The 18,940-nt window shown below is 46.5% G+C and overlaps 1 protein-coding gene and 1 long non-coding RNA gene across 2 annotated transcripts; both read right to left on the bottom strand.

Moving 5' to 3' along the window:
* Window positions 1–5,512: 5,512 nt before the first annotated feature.
* Window positions 5,513–8,420, bottom strand: LOC120707160. Its single transcript, XR_005688841.1, has 2 exons — window positions 6,273–8,420; window positions 5,513–5,981 (listed from the first exon to the last, which is right to left on the bottom strand). It is a non-coding gene; the product is annotated as an uncharacterized LOC120707160 (long non-coding RNA).
* Window positions 8,421–9,503: 1,083 nt separating this feature from the next.
* Window positions 9,504–10,785, bottom strand: LOC120710640 (CBS domain-containing protein CBSCBSPB3-like). Its single transcript, XM_039996262.1, has 4 exons — window positions 10,692–10,785; window positions 10,528–10,610; window positions 10,191–10,280; window positions 9,504–9,863 (listed from the first exon to the last, which is right to left on the bottom strand). Exons 1-4 carry the CDS (start codon window positions 10,768–10,770, stop codon window positions 9,801–9,803), a joined length of 315 nt encoding a protein of 104 aa, XP_039852196.1. The 5' UTR covers window positions 10,771–10,785; the 3' UTR covers window positions 9,504–9,800.
* Window positions 10,786–18,940: the final 8,155 nt, after the last annotated feature.

Here is an 18,940-nt window from a genome sequence, read left to right as displayed (position 1 = left end):
TGCCGTAGGCTCTGGTGGTTCCTCTCTAGGTCCTTCTTCGAAGTGTGCTTCATGAAAGTCTGCTAACATGTCTGCGCAACTAGCATCAGCATCATAATCATCGATGCGTTGTCTGACTACCTCTTCTCTCGCACGATGGGCTTCACCATGGCAGATCCACCGGGTATAGTTTTCCACAAACCCATTTGTGATAATATGTTTACCCATAGTGAGTTGTGATTGATGTATCATATTTTGACACTTGGTGCATAGACACAGCATTCTACTGTGTCCTCTATCAAATGCCTTTTCCAAAATGTCATTGACCTTTAGAGCAAACTCAATATACTCTTGTTCGCTCTATCAGCCCTTGTGCATCCACTCGCGGTCATCCATCCTTTAACATACGAGCGAGAAATTTAAAAATCGATTTCATATACACGATATCTAACAAACTCTAATAGGTGAAGATAGGTCTTAGTCCCACCCGAGGATGCGTAGATATGGTTGGTTTCCATGATCCACTCCTAGCCGAGACAGAATTTCGGCAGCACCTCCCCGCAGCTCTCCAAATACACGTCCTGTTAAGGAGATTGTGTATCCGGAGAACAACAGGGAGGTGATGCCAAAACTCTTGCACGGATCGGAGTTGACCATGAAAACTAACCATATCTACGCACCCTTGGGCTGTCCAAATGACGTGGACAATTCGAAACACATACGGTTCCATATATGCAAAGAGCTGCATATTTCGAACCGTATCTCTTTCGAACGGGAGACGCCTAGGTTACGTGAAGCACAAACAAGATAAGTAAATGAAAGTCTGTGATGACTCACCTAACTGTCTTGTAAAGTGACGAGTCAAGAATGGTGCCACAACCTCTCCTAAAAAACAACTACATAGTATCAATAATTGAACATTTCAGTTTCAAATTCTGCAAAAATAAAACAGCACTGTGGTCGACAACCAACAAACATGCCTCGGATATGTTCCCTTTCATTTGACCTTGAACTTGAAGCATAAGAAACCTAAAATAAATTCATGACCGCCATTAAATCATGTGACACATCCAGCCCAATCTTAACATCATCGCACCCGATTTGTTGCTTGGGCATGGATATGTCACATGGTTTCATGACAATCATGATAAGCATATCCATAGAACAGAAATAACACACTTTGACTAACACTCATGCTCAAGCTCAAGGTCAATATACATAGCATATATCATCACAGGCAATACAGTTTTCTATCCAAAATACTCTCCAGCGGTGGCGAGAGCGGCAAAGTGAGATACAACTACCTACCAGGCAATCGAGTTTTCTATCTAAACTAGTGACATACAACTACCTACCAACAAACTAACTAAAAGCACTACCAAAATACAGGATGCGAAATTTTTGTTCAAATCCTCACCTAGGAGCCTAACGGCGAGCGACCTTCTTCTTCTCCTACAACAGCGAGCGGCGAGAACCTCCGATCTTCTCCTCTTCACGGCCGGCTCCTCTTCCTTCTTCTCCCCACGGCCGCCGCCTCCTCTTCCTGCTCTTCTCCCCACGGCCGCCTCCTCTGCTCTTCTATGTTCGGCCGGCTCCTCTTCCTCCTCTCCTCCTCCTCCTCCTCCTCCTCCTCTTCCTGCTCCTCCTCCTGGGCCCGCCGGCAGGGGTGTGTGCCGCGCGCCTCCTCCTACTGGGCCCGTGGCCGGCGGGGGCGTCGGGCGGCCGGGGCGTCGGCCGGCCGGGGGTGCGTGTGGCCGGGCTCGGGGGCGGGGCGCGTGCGGCCGGCGGGGGCGTCGGGCGGCCGGGGTGTCAGGCGGAGCTCGGCCGGCAGGGGCGCGTGCGGCCACCGGGTGCGTCGGGCGGCCGGGGGCGCGTGCGGCCGGGGCGGAGCTCGGCCGGCTGGGGTGCGTGCGGCCGGGGCATAGCTCGGCCGGCGGGGGCGCGTGCGGCCGCCGGGGTGTCGGGCGACCGGGGGCGCGTGCGGCCGGGGCAGGGGGCGGGGCGCTTGCGGCCGAGGCGGAGCTCGGTCGGCGGGGGCGTCGGGCGGAGCTTGGCCGGCGGGGGCACGTGCGGCCGGGGGCGTCGGGCGTCGCACAGCCGGGGGCGGGGCGCGTGCGGCCGGCGGCATCAGGCGGCGGCGCGTGAGCTCGCGGGCGAGCTGAGTAAGAGAGAGAGAGAGAGTGAGCGGGCGCAGCACAGGCGAAACGGCTAAGTGTCCGCTCGTTCGCCGTGTGTCAGATATAGGACACACGGCGAACAGGACACACGGCGAACACGGGGCACACGGCAAAACTTTTTTTTATTTTCAATTTTAAATCAATCTATGGAAAAAAATACGGCAAAACATCACTTTGCCGTGTGCCAGGGGTATGGCACACGACAAAAAGTTCTTTGCCGTGTGCCATACCCCTGGCACACGGCAAAACTTCTTTCTTTTCATTCAAATTTGGAAACATGTTTCACTAAGTTTAACGAAATGTATGTTGCAAAGGATTATCAAATTAACTAAACATATCACTAGAAGTCCTTATTTCAAAATTTTGTATTTTTGTATGCGTGTATATCTCAATTTGAATATTCCGACTTTAATTCTAAGGGTACTAAAAAATTCAAAAAATGGCAAACAAATTTAGAAATTTATCATGATAGAACTGAAGTACTTTTATGTGGTGTATTGCCCATATAAAAAGTTTAGAACTCAAATTAATACTTGCAAATCATTACGCATACACACAAAACTTAAATCTTTAAAAGTATATGGATTTTTTCCGGAGAAACAACAGTTTGTAAGCAACATTTGTGAAAAAAGTGAATAATCCAACCATATTTTTACCGGAGACTCTATATGATGACATGAGATCGTGACAAATTTCATAATTTTTAGTTCACATTTCAAATTTATATAATTTATAAATGTTTATCCATAATATTTCTATTCATGAGCTAGTTCAGTGGTTCGTGTTGTTTACTTTTATTTTGCCGTGTGCAATAGGGCTAGCACACGGCAAAACCTAATGTTTGCCGTGTGGCTCTCTAGCACACGGCAAACATTAACCTTTACTGTGTGCCTAACTCTAGCACACGGAAAAGGACACGCCATCCACGATGTCAACGGGTCCATGACGTCGCCGTGTGCTGCCCCTAGGCACACGGCAAAGAGTAAGGTTCGCCGTGTGCAAACCTATGGCTCACAACGAAGTTTGACGGCGTTGAGCCGCAACCCACGGCAGTTAATGTGGACGGCCGGCCGGCGCACGTGGAGCCCGCTTCGCCGTGTGTCGTGGTTGGGGCACACGGCAAACTTAATCTTCGCCGTGTGCCAGTCCGGGAGCACACGGCGAATTTAATCTTCGCCGTGTGCTTTTATTTCGCCGGGTATTTCGTTTTCTACGCACGGCATATTGGCTCTTCGCCGTGTGCCCGAGAAATAGCACACGGCAAATCTTAGGCACACGACGAACTCGCGATTTCCGGTAGTGAATAATCCAGACAGGGATAGCATTGCACGCATGGGCCGGGCGGTGAATAATTATATTCGATGGAATGGATCGGAGCAGTTGAAATCAAGCTCGAAGAAGCGGTGGTGGCAGCGCTGGCCGGCCGGGGCTTGAGCTTTAAAATTATAGGAGTGGGCGCGGAGGGATCGGCTACGGCTAGCTCGAGATCAGAAACGATCAATAATGGGGGGCCGATCCATGGCCTTCCTTCCGACAGGCGCAGCGGAAAGATTTGATTCCCCATGACACGTACGCGCAGCATGGTGACATGACGAGATGCCAATTCAGTTGGCCTACACCGGCGAACGGGGGAGCGAAACGATCCAATGCTATCTAGTACACCAGAAGTGCATACACACAGGCAGGGCAGGAGGCAGGGCGTCCGTCCGTCTACACAACGTAACTAGGGGCTCACATGGAAATGATCCTCTCCAATGATCTCGATGCGCGCCATCGTCGTCATCGTGGTGGTGGAATAATGTCGCGGGCTTTATATTTCTGTGCTAGCTGTTGCTAATGCATCCCCGCTATATATATATATATATATATATATATATATATATATATATATATATATATATATATATATATATATATATATATATATATATATATAGGCCAGGGCTAATCTCTACCCTGGGTATGGAATAACTATTCCATACCCGAGCCACACTCGAGCGCGAGCCGAGCGCCCCTCCGCGCGTCCCTCTCGGTCGCCTGCCTCTGTTTTTTTTTTCTTTTACACATGAGCTTGCAGCCGGTTTCCTCCCGTCCAGCGCGCACGTATCGCGAGCAGTTGAGGAGCTGCGCCGGCGGCGACTCTGCGATCTCGTTTTCCTTGCTGGTGTCTGCAATCCGCTCGTGTGGAGTCTGCGATCTCGTTTTCTGATTCGCTCGAGACCCCACGAGGCCATCCTCGATCCGGTGGTCCCCGTCGAGGCCGCTGGCGAGGCCATCCCTGGAGTCTGCACGCACGTATCGCTGGTGGAAATTGTTCGCCGGAGTCTGCCGCCGCACCACCCTCCCGCACCGCACAACGATTCGCGAGGCCATCCCTGATCCCAGTCAAGGCCGCTAGCGAGAACTTGCCTGGAGCCTACGATCTTGTCGAAGCCGGGCCGCTCGAGACCTCGCGATCGCGAGGCCGTCCCTGGATTCCGTTGCCGAACAACCCGACGACGTGCTAGCGGTAAAACATCAGGTTGCCTGATGCATGGAGCTACAATTAATGCGAACGTATCCTTCTCATTGCTTCATTGTTTCTAATATAATCGCTGGTGGAAAATTGAAAGAGACGTCCAGCCCGGTCGAGTATCATCAAGGTTTGGTCTTTTGTCTTCATGTCCCTCGCCGGAGTCTGCTGTCACTCGCCGGAGACCTGCAACGCCCTCCACCGGAGACAGGGAAGCCGCACTATGAACGAGGCCGGTGGCAGTAGTAAAGTGCTGTGAATTATATTCTGTATGCCAACTTGTAGCATGGGATTGGAATAAACGACGAATCAGCCAGAATTAGCTATGTATGTCGATGGTGGAGGGTTGTTGTTGGATGCTATGAATTGGCTTGACCTCTTAACTGAATTAAATTTGTAGTTTGTGTTTGGAAAATTGATGAAAAACTCCACTGTTTGAATTGGCTGTCATTCGAGAATAGTAATTACCAAGTGACCTGAGTGCCAATATCGAGTAAATTGTGATGAGAAACTAGGAGCATGCTGCTCATTACAAAATATGGTTTAATCACTAAATCCAGGATTAAGAACAAAAATTCAGGTATTTGAATGGGAGAAGGCACGCCCCACGCCGCCTATGCAACTAACATTGGTGTAAAGTGCCACAAGGTACTTCACTGCTATGATAGTGAGTGCATTTCCAGGCCATCATTTTGATGCAGTGCAACAATCTGAATTGGTTGCTTAATTTGGTGGAGCATCACATAAAGCTGAACCTGACAACCACGATGTCACCTTGACCGGTATGGTTAAGCATACATCAGGACATGGAATTATTAATTTATAGTAGCAGAATGATAAAACATGGGGAACCATAAAACATACTCGAGATTTTATTGATTACTCATGGAAATGTTACAATCAAGAGCAATCAGCTGCTTAGTACAGGCAGGATAACAGCCTCACCACACAACACTGTGGTTCAGACACTTCGCCATTTGTGCAAGATCATCGGCTACTGAATTCCTATCTCTTTACATGATTCAACTCAAAACCTGGCAATCTACTGGCCGCATGAGAAGCCTCCTGAATGATGGAGAGACATATAGGCTTCAAGACCTTCACCTCCTTCAAATATTGGACGGCAACCGTGCAGTCTGGTTCCATAACTGGCTCCTGGAACCATTCAGCAGCCAGGCCAATGCCCTCTTTACATGCCAAAGCTTCCATCTCCTCGGCATTCGAAGCATCGAACATCGTCTGCCATGCTGTTAGCTTGACACTGACCAGAAGGTCACGGATGACAATTCCGATTTCTGCTTCCCCAGATGCCTCTGAAATTGAACCGTCAACATTAATTTTGAGCCATAGAGCTTACAATTCCACGCTCATGGTTTCCATTGCCAGATAGTTATCTAGTCCATGAGATGAATGATACAAAACAGAGTACACTATTTTTGCACATATCTGAACATGTGCATATCTTGGATAAAAAAACATCACATATCCCTCCGCCAACAAGTCGATGACAAGGTAGCTCCCTCCCTCACTCAAAAGGATCAGGAATTTACTACCTTCCTCCCTCAATCGACAACTCGATGCACAAATCAAATTCCAAGGCTTACCTTTCATGTAGGAGTCCAGGTTGCAGGATCGAGGGAGAGGGGAAACAGCCTCTGGCATCTGAAATGAGCATCCCAGATATCAGCATGACAGCAGAGATAGTTCACTTAAACTAATCCCATGCTATGTATTCTGTCAATAATTGCCTAAGATTGAGTCAGTTTTGAGCAATCATATTTCTGAAAATGAGCACTGATTATACTGTAAAAGTGAATTAAGCTGAAACATCATTTGGTAGCATCGAAGACTGTTAAATATTGCTTATGGTGCCTACTTCTATTACATTCATGAGGATATATAAAAGCAAGGGAGATGACAGGTAGCCTCAGCACCGGAGGCATCAGTGAGGCATTCATTCAGGTTATGGAAGATGATGCCCACTGTGAGCTGATCATTGGCATACCGGCTGGTGGTACATTCGAATGTCTGTGACATGAAAAGAAAATGGCAATACTGTCAATGCAAAGATAGTTCAATGGTGCTAAGACTAAAATACAAAGTTACTTCGACCAGAATTCCTTTAAGAGTCTATACGGTGAAATTGCAACTACTAAAAAGCATTCTTTAATTCAGGTGGTAAATAATACTCAGCCCAACCATAGACACCAAAAAATTCACATGATACATTATGCAATGGTACCCACGGCCAACAAAGGTAGTCTGTGAACAAAAAGAGATGTGAACATATATTGAAAATTGTGGATATGGTACATGGTGACAACATATATTGAAAGATCTCACCGATGGCACTATGTTAGAGAATGCCACCAAAAACTGATTTGTAGATCGAGTCAAGGGAATAACAATTTTTTCAAACTGCAGAAATGCACACAACTTAGGCAGAGATTTAACCAAATGAAGCAGAAGGTCCAAACTCCTGTATACCCAGAGATACTTCCACCACATCCACTGCTAGAAGCCAATGCAGGCGTCAGCTTGGCTGCTGAGGTGTAAATCGAGCTCCACACATCAGGCAAAACTGAGAACATTAAAGAATTCATCATGTACAGAAAATTTGAGGATTAGTTGCTGTTGGAGGCTTGATTTTTGCACCATTGGGCTATATATCAGTGATGAATTGACAGGTTCACAGCTAAACTTTCACCAGTATATGCATCTGCAATTTGCATCAGCAGAAATCTTGGTACTAGAGATATTCTGAGAAGCATACCATCTGTGTAGTACTTCGAAATTTAACAAAGTGAAATTTAGTGCATTTACCTTTATCATGGTTTGGCATTATCACTATTCAAAGAAGCAATTTTCAAACAGAAAATGTAGTATCTCACTATGTTAGCAAAGAAGTAATATGATAATTACTTCTCTAATTTTCAAATCGACATAATACAGTAGCTTCGCATCTAATACCCTGAAGTTTCTATTCACTTGTTAATCAGGTAAAAATTATAAAACAGAGTTTCAGTTAATGAAAAGGAAGATGAAGACACTGTAGCCATGAGAAAGGTCCAATTGTTATATGAAATAAAGCTTATTTGTTGATTTCCATATTTTTGAAGGGAATGAATGAGAAAGTGATAAAAATAAATAAGAAAAACAATTGTCAGATTGGATGAATAAGCAGAGGAAACCACTATAAATTTTAGCACTACAAGACAATAATCTGAAACAATCTCTACAATAGCGCCACCACAATGAGAAAAGGTATTTATGCATAAGTAGATCAACGGAGGTGCCACCAAGAGAAAGTACGAATGGGAGCAGGAGCTGATCAATTTACACATGCTTGATTAATCTACCCAGCATCGTACGTAGCCAAAAGATACTGACAGCAGGAATTCATAAAACTGGCCCAAGGGCTAGATCAATTAGCAAATACATGGGATTGGAGTACTATGCACTAATCACTGCATAAATTGAAATGTAGTGAATCGAAATACATCTTCACAAAGCACAAAGAGAATCGAAGCAGGCAGTGAATGGGGGACAATTGCGTACCAGAAGGCTCCATTGGGGCAGGGTCTCTCCACGACGGCTAGAGGCGGGCGAGTCAAGTACGCGGCGCAGCGGCGAGAGACTAACACCAGGACGCTGGGAGGGGCGGCCAACGGCACCTGGCGCTGCAGCTCGACGGGCGGCACGCATCAACAGCAGGGCGACGACGGCGCAGGCACTCGCCGGGGGGGGGGGTACCAATGAACGGTGGACGACGTGGAGATCTTCGGCGGCGCAGAGCGGAGCTGGCGGCGCAGGGCCTTTCCGCGGCGGTACGGGAGCCGGCGGCGCTGGGGGAGGGGAGGAGGTCTTTGGGGGCGCAGGGTCTCGCTAGGGCAGCACGAAAGCTGGCGGAGCAGGGCCTCGCCGGGGCGGCGCAGGGCACCGGCGTGTTGGCGATGGGGAGAACCCCGCCTCACCGGACAGTAGCAGGCGGGAGGCCCTGCGGGCTACAGTAGCAGGCGACAGATTGGGGAGGGTACATCTCCGAGCGGCGGCTGTAGCCCGCCGGGGCGGCACGAAAGCCGGTGGCGCAGGGCTTCTCCGGGGCGGCGCGAGGGGAGCCCCGCCTCACCAGAGCGTCGACGGCGGGAGGTGGATTCGCGAGAAATTGAAAACCGCATCCCCTCCACGATCTATTACGAGCTGGAAACGAGCGGGGTTGGAAAAACCAACCGGGAACCGTGCGTGGGGAGGGGTGACGAGGGGAAAAACCGGATGCGAAGAAGGGCGTTCGGCGCGGGTCGGTTCAGGTGCGGGGGTGGCTCGGGTGTGGAATATCTTATTCCATACCCAGGTACATAATAGACCTATTTTATATATATATATATATATATATATATATATATATATATATATATATATATATATATATATATATATATATAGGCCAGGGCTAATCTCTACCCTGGGTATGGAATACTTATTCCATACCCGAGACAACCAGAGCTACCGTCGCACTCCAGCGCCCAAGCCGCGCTCAGCCGGTTTTCCTCCCTCGCTGCAGCCCCACCGTTCCCATCCCGGTTTCCTCCCTCGCTGCAGCCCCACCGTTCCCATCGGTTTTTTTTTTCAGACGCCAAGACGTGCGTCAGTTATGACTGAGGCCTCTCCGGTTTGCTGTTTTTTTTTCAGGTGCGCGTGCGGAAAGAGAAAAACAATCAGATGAATCCAAGGCCGCAACGCTCCTAGTTTGCTCTCTCAGTTATAACTCAATTGAATTGTGACATGCAACAGCGAGAACACAATTAGCTCATGGAGTAAACTCATACAAGACAATGTGATACTTTCCGGAGCTTGGATTAATTTTTTTAAGCAGGTCTTTTTAGCCTGCTACATCAATTACAACTGCAACTATAAAGGTTCAATATGAAACTACAACACATAGTTGATCTGTAATCTGCTACTACAATAAACACAACATAGCAAGTTTTCAAATGGGATAAACATAATTGGTGCTCTACTTCTACATTATGGCAACATGATTCCTCTTTAATAAAAGATCTTCCTTCTGGAGGGCAAGTCATCAGACCATAATGAACATCCATCAACTGAATTCCGTGGGATGGTTCTAGCTCTCACAATTGTTGTGCTGCTACTTTGTTTTTGGAATCAGAGTCGTCAATATGCAACTTCAAAGCCTGAAATTACAATTTTCACTCTATCAGTGAGTCAATGGGGTAAATAAATGCCAACTAGACTATTAATAAGCCGCCTGGCCAATTTTTCCAGACTCCAACTGAGTTGGGCTTGATTTGTCCAGGGCAATTCATCATACTAAAATAAATAGGTAAACAATATTTTATTGCTGCACATACATGACATCAATATTGTTTTGTACGGGGTAATGGATACACCTTAATATTAACCATGAAAACCAAAATCTAAAGTGCCACTGTATATGATACACACTCAAATGGCAGTACTTTAAGCAGACAAAAAGGATCCACATCAGAGAAAAGAAAAACCTTTAATCGAGATGATTTGGCATTGAGCACAGCACCAGCAAGATCAGAATCTGTAGTCAGGAGCACCTTGTCACCTTCATCATCCTCATACTGCATAGAACAACAGCATCAAATTTTAGCTGCTGCAATTATAGTATACACAGTATTCTAAAAAAGCTCACACATTAAATTCAGCAGTGCTTGACAACAATAGAATACACAATTGAAGTACATAATTCTTCATGAAGATGCAGTAGTGAATCTAAAATTTGTATATCAGACACAGAGCACCTGGTTCTTCTCTATAAATGCCTACACAAAGTTGAAAGCATAGGGATGTCAAATGAGTCAAGCTTACCAAAAGTTGAACTGTGCTCTTATCACCACCAATGCCTAATCTTTGCATTATAGAAGATATCAACTCATCTAAACTCTTAGACCCTGGAAATTGAACAAATAAGTTTTTAGCTGAAGCAAATGAACCACACTTACATCTCAAATAACTTCAGAGTCAGCACCTACCACAAGTAAATCTATGCAAACGTCCATTCTGATCCCGAAGTTTAAAGACAAATGAATTACCAACAGCAGGAGGATACATACTGCTCCAGCCATCCCCAGCCTCTGATGGCGTTACTAAAGATAAATCACTGCACAAAGCAATAGTTAAGGTAGGCATTGTATTTGAGAGGGAATACAAAAAGGAAATATTAACAAGACCTGTGACTATCAAAATCCTCGTCTGGAAGCTCTAGAGCAAGAGCGGAGTTCCAGAATTTCTGCATCATTGTGTTCGCCACATCATTTGCTGTCCCAGGACCTCCTTCAAACTTCAGACAGAAAAACATGCCATGAACCAAGATTACTAGGAAAGTCGACACAAAAAAGGGAGGGAAAGCATGGGCCATAGAGAGAGACCATTGAAATGGCTGCATGAGTAAGATGCAGAACATCCAAGCAAGCAGCGACCCGGCCATCTGTTCACAGTGGGAAAAAATCGGATGCTCAATATGAATACCAAAGGAGGAAACTTTAGGTCGAGAAGCATAAATGTTTACCTCCATCGAGAACAGGAATATGCAAGAATTTGCCATCATTTCCAGCCATTGCTCTCGGACAGGCCATCTTCCTCCTCGCAGCTGACGGTGGCCGCCAATGAGACGGCGATGCCTGATGTTGAGAAGTGGAGGGGGCCCTAGGGAGATCCAGACTGTACCTTTGATTCCGCATCCTCCTGGCCGGAATCGCCGGTCCAGAGCTGCGCCGTGCTCATCCACTTGCTCTTGTCCCCGGCAGCGCCATCCTCCTCCGTTGCCTTGCGATCGTTCTTCGTCTTCGTCCCCGCCTCCACCTTCATGACATCGATCACTGCGCACACGCCGCAGCATCGCCGCATAAAAAAACCGCCCCCAAAAAGGAAAGGCACAAGAACAAAAGAACGAAAAAGAGAGTAAATTTCCTCACCTTCGGCGAGGAGGCGCGCGCAGAGCGGGAGCTCCCGCCTGAACATCTCGATCTTGCCCCGCTCCTCCTCGAGGCGGCGGATGCAGGCGTCCACGTCCGACGCCGGCACATCCCTGGCCTGCTGGACTGCCTTGGAGGCGAAGTACCTCAGATCCAGGCTCAAATCGGAACCCATTCTGATCTCCAAGATGTCAAGCCCCATCGGAATGGATGGATTGAATTGAATTGAATCTATGCTGTCCTGTGTATTGGAAGGGGGAGCTGTGAGGCGGATGGGAACGGAGGAGGGTGAGTCGAGGACGCGGCACAGCAGCGACAGGCTACCACCGGGACGGCAGGAGGGGGGCAAGGGCACCCGACACTGGAGCTCGCCGGGTCGGCACGGGACGAAAAAATGACGCGTCGACAGAAGGGTGGGGCCGGGGCCGCAGCGCCTCACCGGGGAGGGCGCTAGGGTGGGCGGCGCAGAGCCTCACAGGGACAGCAAGAGGAGAAGAGGACACCCGCCGGGGAGGGAATGGCGCGGGCCGGCGGGAACAGGAGCTGCAACTCGCCGGGCGGCACGGACGCCGGCGATGCAGGGAATCACGTGGGCCAGCGGCGCTGGGCGGGGCGGGCGTAGGGAAATAGGGGGCCGGCGGCGCAGGGAATCGCGGGCCAGCAGGGCAGCGGCGCTGGGCGGGGCGGACGCAGGGAAACAGGGGGGCCGGCGGCGCAGGGAATCACGGGGCCGGCAGGGCAAAACCGCTCGGATGTGGTGGCGAGAAAACCGGGCGGGGCTGCGGGAGGTGGGAACGGCGCAAGGGGGGAAAACGGATGTGAAGATGCGTGCGGGTCGGATCCGGGGGGTCGGATCGGGGGTTGGCTCGGGTATGGAATTCCTTATTCCATACCCAGGGTTTCTAATAGAGCTAATATATATATATATATATATATATATATATATATATATATATATATATATATATATATATATATATATATATACATGCTTGTTTGTGGCCGGCTATAGAATAACTAATTCTATAGCCAGGTTCTTTTCGCCAGGCTCGACAGCTCGACCCGGCTCTTCGGTCGTGCGGCTCCACTCGGCTCATCGAGCATCCTCCAGTGCAATAATTCATTACGCCAACAAATTATTGATCCCTAAAATTGCTCTCGTTTTCAATGCCTCAAGCGAAAACACCACCAAATCTCATGATTCAATTGCCGAGCGGTAAATCTCCTGATTCTCTCGCCGAGCAGGGAGAGATGCACAAATTCACCGGCGGTGATGCCGTTCTGGAATCGCAGGAAGAGATTCTCTTGGTTGCCGCAGCTTCCGCATACGCTCGTCAAAATCACCGATCCTCTGCTTCATCCCCCAGCCCCAACTCGCTACAGGAAGGCCACTTCTCCCCTGCCGGAGAAGTCCCAACTCTCTGGCGACGACCCTGGCCTGCTCCGCCCTTAGCCCCATAGTTGAATCGGTACCCAGCAGCCCACCTGTGCTCCCTCTGCTGAGATTGACCCCAGCGTGCGTGAAGCCCCTTGCGATTGGGTGAATCGCCAATCCCCATCCAGGCCATCGAAGAGATCAAGGTAAGCATCATGTGTACAAGCTTAATTAAATCAGGGAACGATTCTTCATAAAATTGACCGCATGGAAGTCTCCACAGTTTTGTTTGATTCTTGAAGCTAGATACCCGTAGGTTGCATATGGTCCCCGGTTGCATATATTTTTTTGCAGGCAATTATTTTGATTGATCTTATAGTAAAACACCAAGCTGCTTAGGGCATACTTCTTGTAACTTTTATTATGGATTCACTGACCTTGCACAGTGATAAATGATTAAATGACCTTATAATTAGGAGCTTGGTTGTAGTATGAAATTTACGTCAATCATCGTCTGTGTTATATAATTTTGACGATTAATTATGTGGTGCATTCATGGCCCCTGGTTTCATTTTCTGACCGTCTGATCGGTCGACAGCTCAATGGTTAGAACTGATGCATTATTACCTGAAGATGTGATGTGTTAATTATGCAGGCTGAGTGATAAAGATTTGGTTAGAGTAGCCTTTGATTTTCATTGTTCAATGTTCATAGTAATATATATCTGACTCAATGGGTATACATGTATGATGCCTATGGTGACTTCATCAATCTCCGTTACTAAGGTATGCCAGACGGCGGTCCATTAGACTGAAACATATATGGTTGTCGTAAAAAACAGCAGCCAGAATTTAATAATTAAAGACATGTAAAGTGACATGATGAATGATAAGTACTACACTTACAGTGACAATACTCACATATACACACAGTTGCAGGAGAAGATACGATCGAATCGCGTAGATGCACGAGGGATTTGTGTGGACATCACATGATGGAAGGGGGCATCTACCTTGGGGATGGGCCGCCTCTGCATGATTGTGGCCGGGTAGCTATACAGAGAGAATATGCAACCCCCACATAAGACCTGCCTTGCATAGTCTAGTCTTCCTAGCCAGCTAGCTTAGCTTTATTTCCCCCCCTCGTTACAACATTTTGACACTGCGCGATAGCCAATAGCGATCGGATCCTCTTCGCCTTTTCTGCGCGACGACGATCAGCTAGCTCTCGGAGAGCAGGCCCTTTCACGATCGGAATCACGTAAAGCCCCCGCCCGGGTATAATTTTGGGGGGAGGCTCATCTTGTCTCAGGATCAGAGCATCACTGCATACCACATGTGTTATACGACATCTCTGTCGGCCTACTCATAATTGTACTTGCCATAGCTAGCTGCATGCAATGCATGCCCTCATCAGAAATAACGCCGGCATTGGGTAGATTAGTGTGCGCGCGCGCGCGTGTGGCAGTCGATTATTTATTTGACAAGGATATTTTTGGCATACAATGATAATTTAGAGAAAATTAGTGTAGCTGTTGAGATCGAAATAATGGTGAGCAACGCATGTACTTAACAACAAATAATATACACTACATGTTGCTGTGACCATATATAAAAAAAAAGATATTCATGTGCTACACATAATCCATAATCATCAAGAGATGCTATCTACTAGGGTTTGTTTATTTGTTTGCTGCCTTCTAGATTATATATAATCTAGCTTATGATCCAAAGTGCATAACCCTGACCAGTCTGGACCACCAAAATAATCCGAAATAATAAGCTACTCCTGGGCACTTTATCTCAGGTTATCTTGTGGACCATATCACTACTACAGAATAGACATTTGTTCCAGGTCATTTGTCCCGGCAGCCTTTGGGCCCGGGACAATAGGTGGCTTTTATCCCGGGTCCAACGGCTAGCCGGGCCAGCGGGGGACAGTGGTCTTTTGTCCCGGTTGGAGGCACCAACCGGGACAACCCCCTTTTGTCCCGGTTGGTGTCTCCAACCGGGACAAAAGGCCTTGGCCCCCTTATCCCCTTCCCTCTCCCCCCGCCCGAGCCATTCCGCTCACTTGTTTCTTGCTGTTCTTGGCTCGGGAGAGAGGAGTTCTTGCTCATTTCTTCACCACATTTGTGAAGATCTTTGATTCCCCATCCATCCATCGGCGCTAAAGGTTTGGGGTTTGTTTTTCTCTTCTTCCTTGGCTTGTATAGCTCATTTCATGCTTTAGAAATAGAAAAAATGTGTAGCTAGCTCATTTCTTGGACATTTATCTAGATTGTATATATAGGTGTGATTTTCTTTTAGATTTAGATGAGTACGTGGATAGTAGAAATTTTTAGAATGAGTGTAGACACTTCATGTGATGTACTTGTATATATGACCATATTGTGGATATTTGATTTTTGTATTCATGAATGAATTAATGAAATGAGTATATTAGAATTTTTTGTATTATGAATGGATTATTTTAACACTCTAGTGATGTATTTATTCGGGCTCACATTGAAACTATCTAGAAGCTAAAAAAATCTTTATTTCGAAACAAGTATACGCCAACGGTGATGGCACTACCTTTCGGGGATACACGATGCGCTATAAGGACGTCGCGAATTGGCTGGTCGCATCACCAGCACTTCCGATTGATAAGAAGACAGCATTTGACGCAGTCAGCATGATCGTTGTTGTACTGAGAGCATATCAACGATCACGCTGGCTGTGCCAAGTGCTGTGCCTATTAATCGTAAATATTGGTGCGGCGACTGGCTGATTGGTGACATCCTTGTACCGCACCGTGTCCCCCCAAAAGGCAGTGTCATCACCACATGGTTGAGGTTATTGACTTATACATTTTCAGAAATAAAGGTTTATTTTTCTTCTAGAGGGTTTCTGGATATTGAAAAGAGTGTACTCCTGGAACTGAAGGGTGTCAAAGTAAATAGAAGTTATAGAGATTTCTTTCAATTAATTAGAGATTTCTTGAGGATTAATGATACATTTCATCTTTTTTATATGATTTCATTGTTATTTGCAAGAGTTATTAATCTGATCACTGTAATTGTAATAGTAAATAATTTTTGCATTGTAATGGTAAGAATTTATAATTTTGTGGAAAATAAAGGTATTTTTCAGTAAAATATGGCTTCAGCAGCTGGAGGAAGTGGCGCCGGTGGGGGTGATCGTTGTCCTTCTGGAGAGAAGGGCACAACTCGAGTAGGTCGTCGGTCCAAAAAACCTAGTGCTTTTCATAGGGCAGCGCTCCGTTATTTGGAAAAAGAATATAGAGAATGCATGGCAAGGGCGAGAAACCTCTGTTTGATCTTGAGGATTTATTGCGGCGTTACGGTTCGTCACCACCAAACTCGGAGGTTTCAGCTCCGCCATCTTCTTCTGCGCCAGCAAGAAATCCGTTAGAGCATTCTGCGTTCCAACGCATGGACGGTTGAAAACCTATGTGCTGTTGTCCGAATTTTTAAGTTTCATGTATAGTACTCCTTTGTTAAGTTCTGTAATGGATTAAGTACTCATTTTAATTAATCAAGATGTATGATGGATATTGCATATCTTTTAATTATTCATGTTATGTTACATTTAGTTTAATTTAGGTTTGATATATTTTATTTATTCGATACGTGTAAAGAATTTAAATCGATTTCTTTAAAATGCAGATGGACCGACAATGGATGTACAATGCTGACCGACGTTCGAAAGAATTCATTGATGGCCTGCATTATTTTTTGTCTGTGGCTGAGGCAAACAAGCAGAATGGTTTTATGTGCTGCCCGTGTGTTCATTGCAACAATAACAAAGATTACTCATCTTCAAGAATCCTACATAGCCACATTTTCGCAAATGGTTTCATGGAGAAGTATGTTTGTTGGACGAAGCACGGAGAACAGGGGGTTACCATGGAAGACAATGAAGAAGAAGATTTTGACGACCACTTTCCCGGGAATGCTGGAATCGGTGCATTCGATGACGATATTCCCATGGAAGAGCCCGAAGTAGATGTAGCAGAAAATGATCCCAGCGACGATCTGGGGCAGGCATTGCACAATGTGCAGGCAGTCTGTGAGAGTGAAACGGAGAGGTTGAAGTTCCAGAAGTTGTTAGAGGACCACCATAAGTTGTTGTACCCAGATTGTCAAAATGGATTCAAGAAACTTGGCACCACCTTGGAGTTGCGGCAATGGAATGCGACAAATGGTGTATCCGACAAGGGATTTGGTGAATTACTCAAACTTGTTAAAAAAATGCTTCCTAAGGACAACGAATTGCCTGCCACAACGTATGAAGCCAAACAACTTGTTTGCCCTTTAGGATTGGAAGTGCAAAAGATACATGCATGCCCCAACGACTGCATCCTCTACCGAGGCGAGTACGAGAATTTGGATGCATGTCCCGTATGCAGTGCATTGCGTTACAAGATTAGAAAAGATGATCCTGGAGATGTCGAGGGGGAGCCTCCCCGGAAGAGAGTTCCTACGAATGTCATGTGGTATTCGCCTATAATACCACGTTTGAAGCGTTTGTTTAGAAATAAAGATAATGCTAAGTTGATGCGATGGCACAAAGAGGAACGCAAGAAAGACTCGATGTTGAGACACCCCGCTGATGGGTCGCAGTGGAGAAAAATAGATAGAATGTACCCTGAATTTTATTTGGATGCGAGAAACATAAGGTTCGGTTTGAGTACGGATGGCATGAATCCTTTTGGTGAGATGAGCAGTGGTCATAGCACTTGGCCTATGACTCTTTGTATGTACAATCTTCCACCATGGCTCTGCATGAAACGAAAGTTCATCATGATGCCAGTGCTTATCCCGGGTCCAAAGCAGCCCGGAAATGACATTGATGTGTACCTAAGACCATTGGTCGAAGAACTCTTATTGCTCTGGGGCGATGAAGGTGTACGGATGTGGGATGAATACAAACAGGAAAACTTCAACCTACGAGCATTGCTGTTCGTAACGATCAATGACTGGCCTGCTCTTAGTAACTTGTCAGGACATTCGAACAAGGGATATAAAGCATGCACACACTGTTTAGATGATACCGATAATATATGGTTGACTCACTGTAACAAGGTTGTATACATGGGTCATCGTCTGTTTCTTCCCATCAGGCATGCGGTACGAAAGAAGGGCAAGCATTTCAAAGGCCAAGCGGACCACCGAACAAAACCGATGCACCGTAGTGGTAAATACATCTTCAACATGGTAAAAGATCTAGAAGTTATTTTTGGAAAGGGATCTGGTAGCCAACCTGTTCCGAACGAAAACGGAATGGCGCCCATGTGGAAGAAGAAATCTATATTTTGGGAGCTACCATATTGGGAAGTCTTAAATGTTCGTCATGCAATTGATGTGATGCACCTCACGAAAATTTTTTGCGTCAACCTGATAGCATTCTTGGGAGTGTACGGAAAGACAAAAGATACAGTAGAAGCACGTCAAGAATTGCAACGTATGAAAGAACGAGATGCCTTACATCCACAACAGCGAGATAATGGACGACAATACTTAAGTCCTGCCAGCTATAGTCTTAGCAAGGAAGAGAAAGAAACCATGTTTGACTGCTTGAGCAGTATAAAGGTTCCATCTGGATACTCATCCAATATAAAATGAATCTTAAATTTGGCAGAGAAGAAATTTACAAATCTCAAGTCCCATGACTGTCATGTGCTTATGACCGAACTTCTTCCGGTTGTGCTGTGGGGGATTCTGCCTGATAACATCCGGTTAACCATCGTGAAGATATGTGCCTTCCTCAACGTAGTTTCTCAGAAGATAATTGACCCGGAGAATTTGATAAAGCTGCAAAACGATGTGGTGCAATGTCTTGTTGGCTTTGAGCTGATATTTCCACCATCTTTCTTCAACATCATGACACATCTTCTAGTGCACCTTGTGAAAGAGATTGATATCCTC

This window comes from Panicum virgatum, chromosome 5K, assembly GCF_016808335.1.
Source record: "Panicum virgatum strain AP13 chromosome 5K, P.virgatum_v5, whole genome shotgun sequence".
NCBI lineage: Eukaryota > Viridiplantae > Streptophyta > Magnoliopsida > Poales > Poaceae > Panicum > Panicum virgatum.
The sequence above is the reverse complement of the archived record's forward strand: the minus strand, read 5'-3'. Positions and strand labels throughout refer to the sequence as shown.

Coding starts and splice junctions, on each gene's coding strand:
- LOC120710640 (XM_039996262.1), bottom strand. CDS start 10,770: ATGTATCCTCCTGCTGTTGGTAATTCATTTGTCTTTAAACTTCGGGAT. Junction 10,611..10,691: donor TTTGCATAGATTTACTTGTG/GTAGGTGCTGAC, acceptor TTCAATTTCCAG/GGTCTAAGAGTTTAGATGAG. Junction 9,864..10,190: donor CCAAATCATCTCGATTAAAG/GTTTTTCTTTTC, acceptor TTGTAATTTCAG/GCTTTGAAGTTGCATATTGA.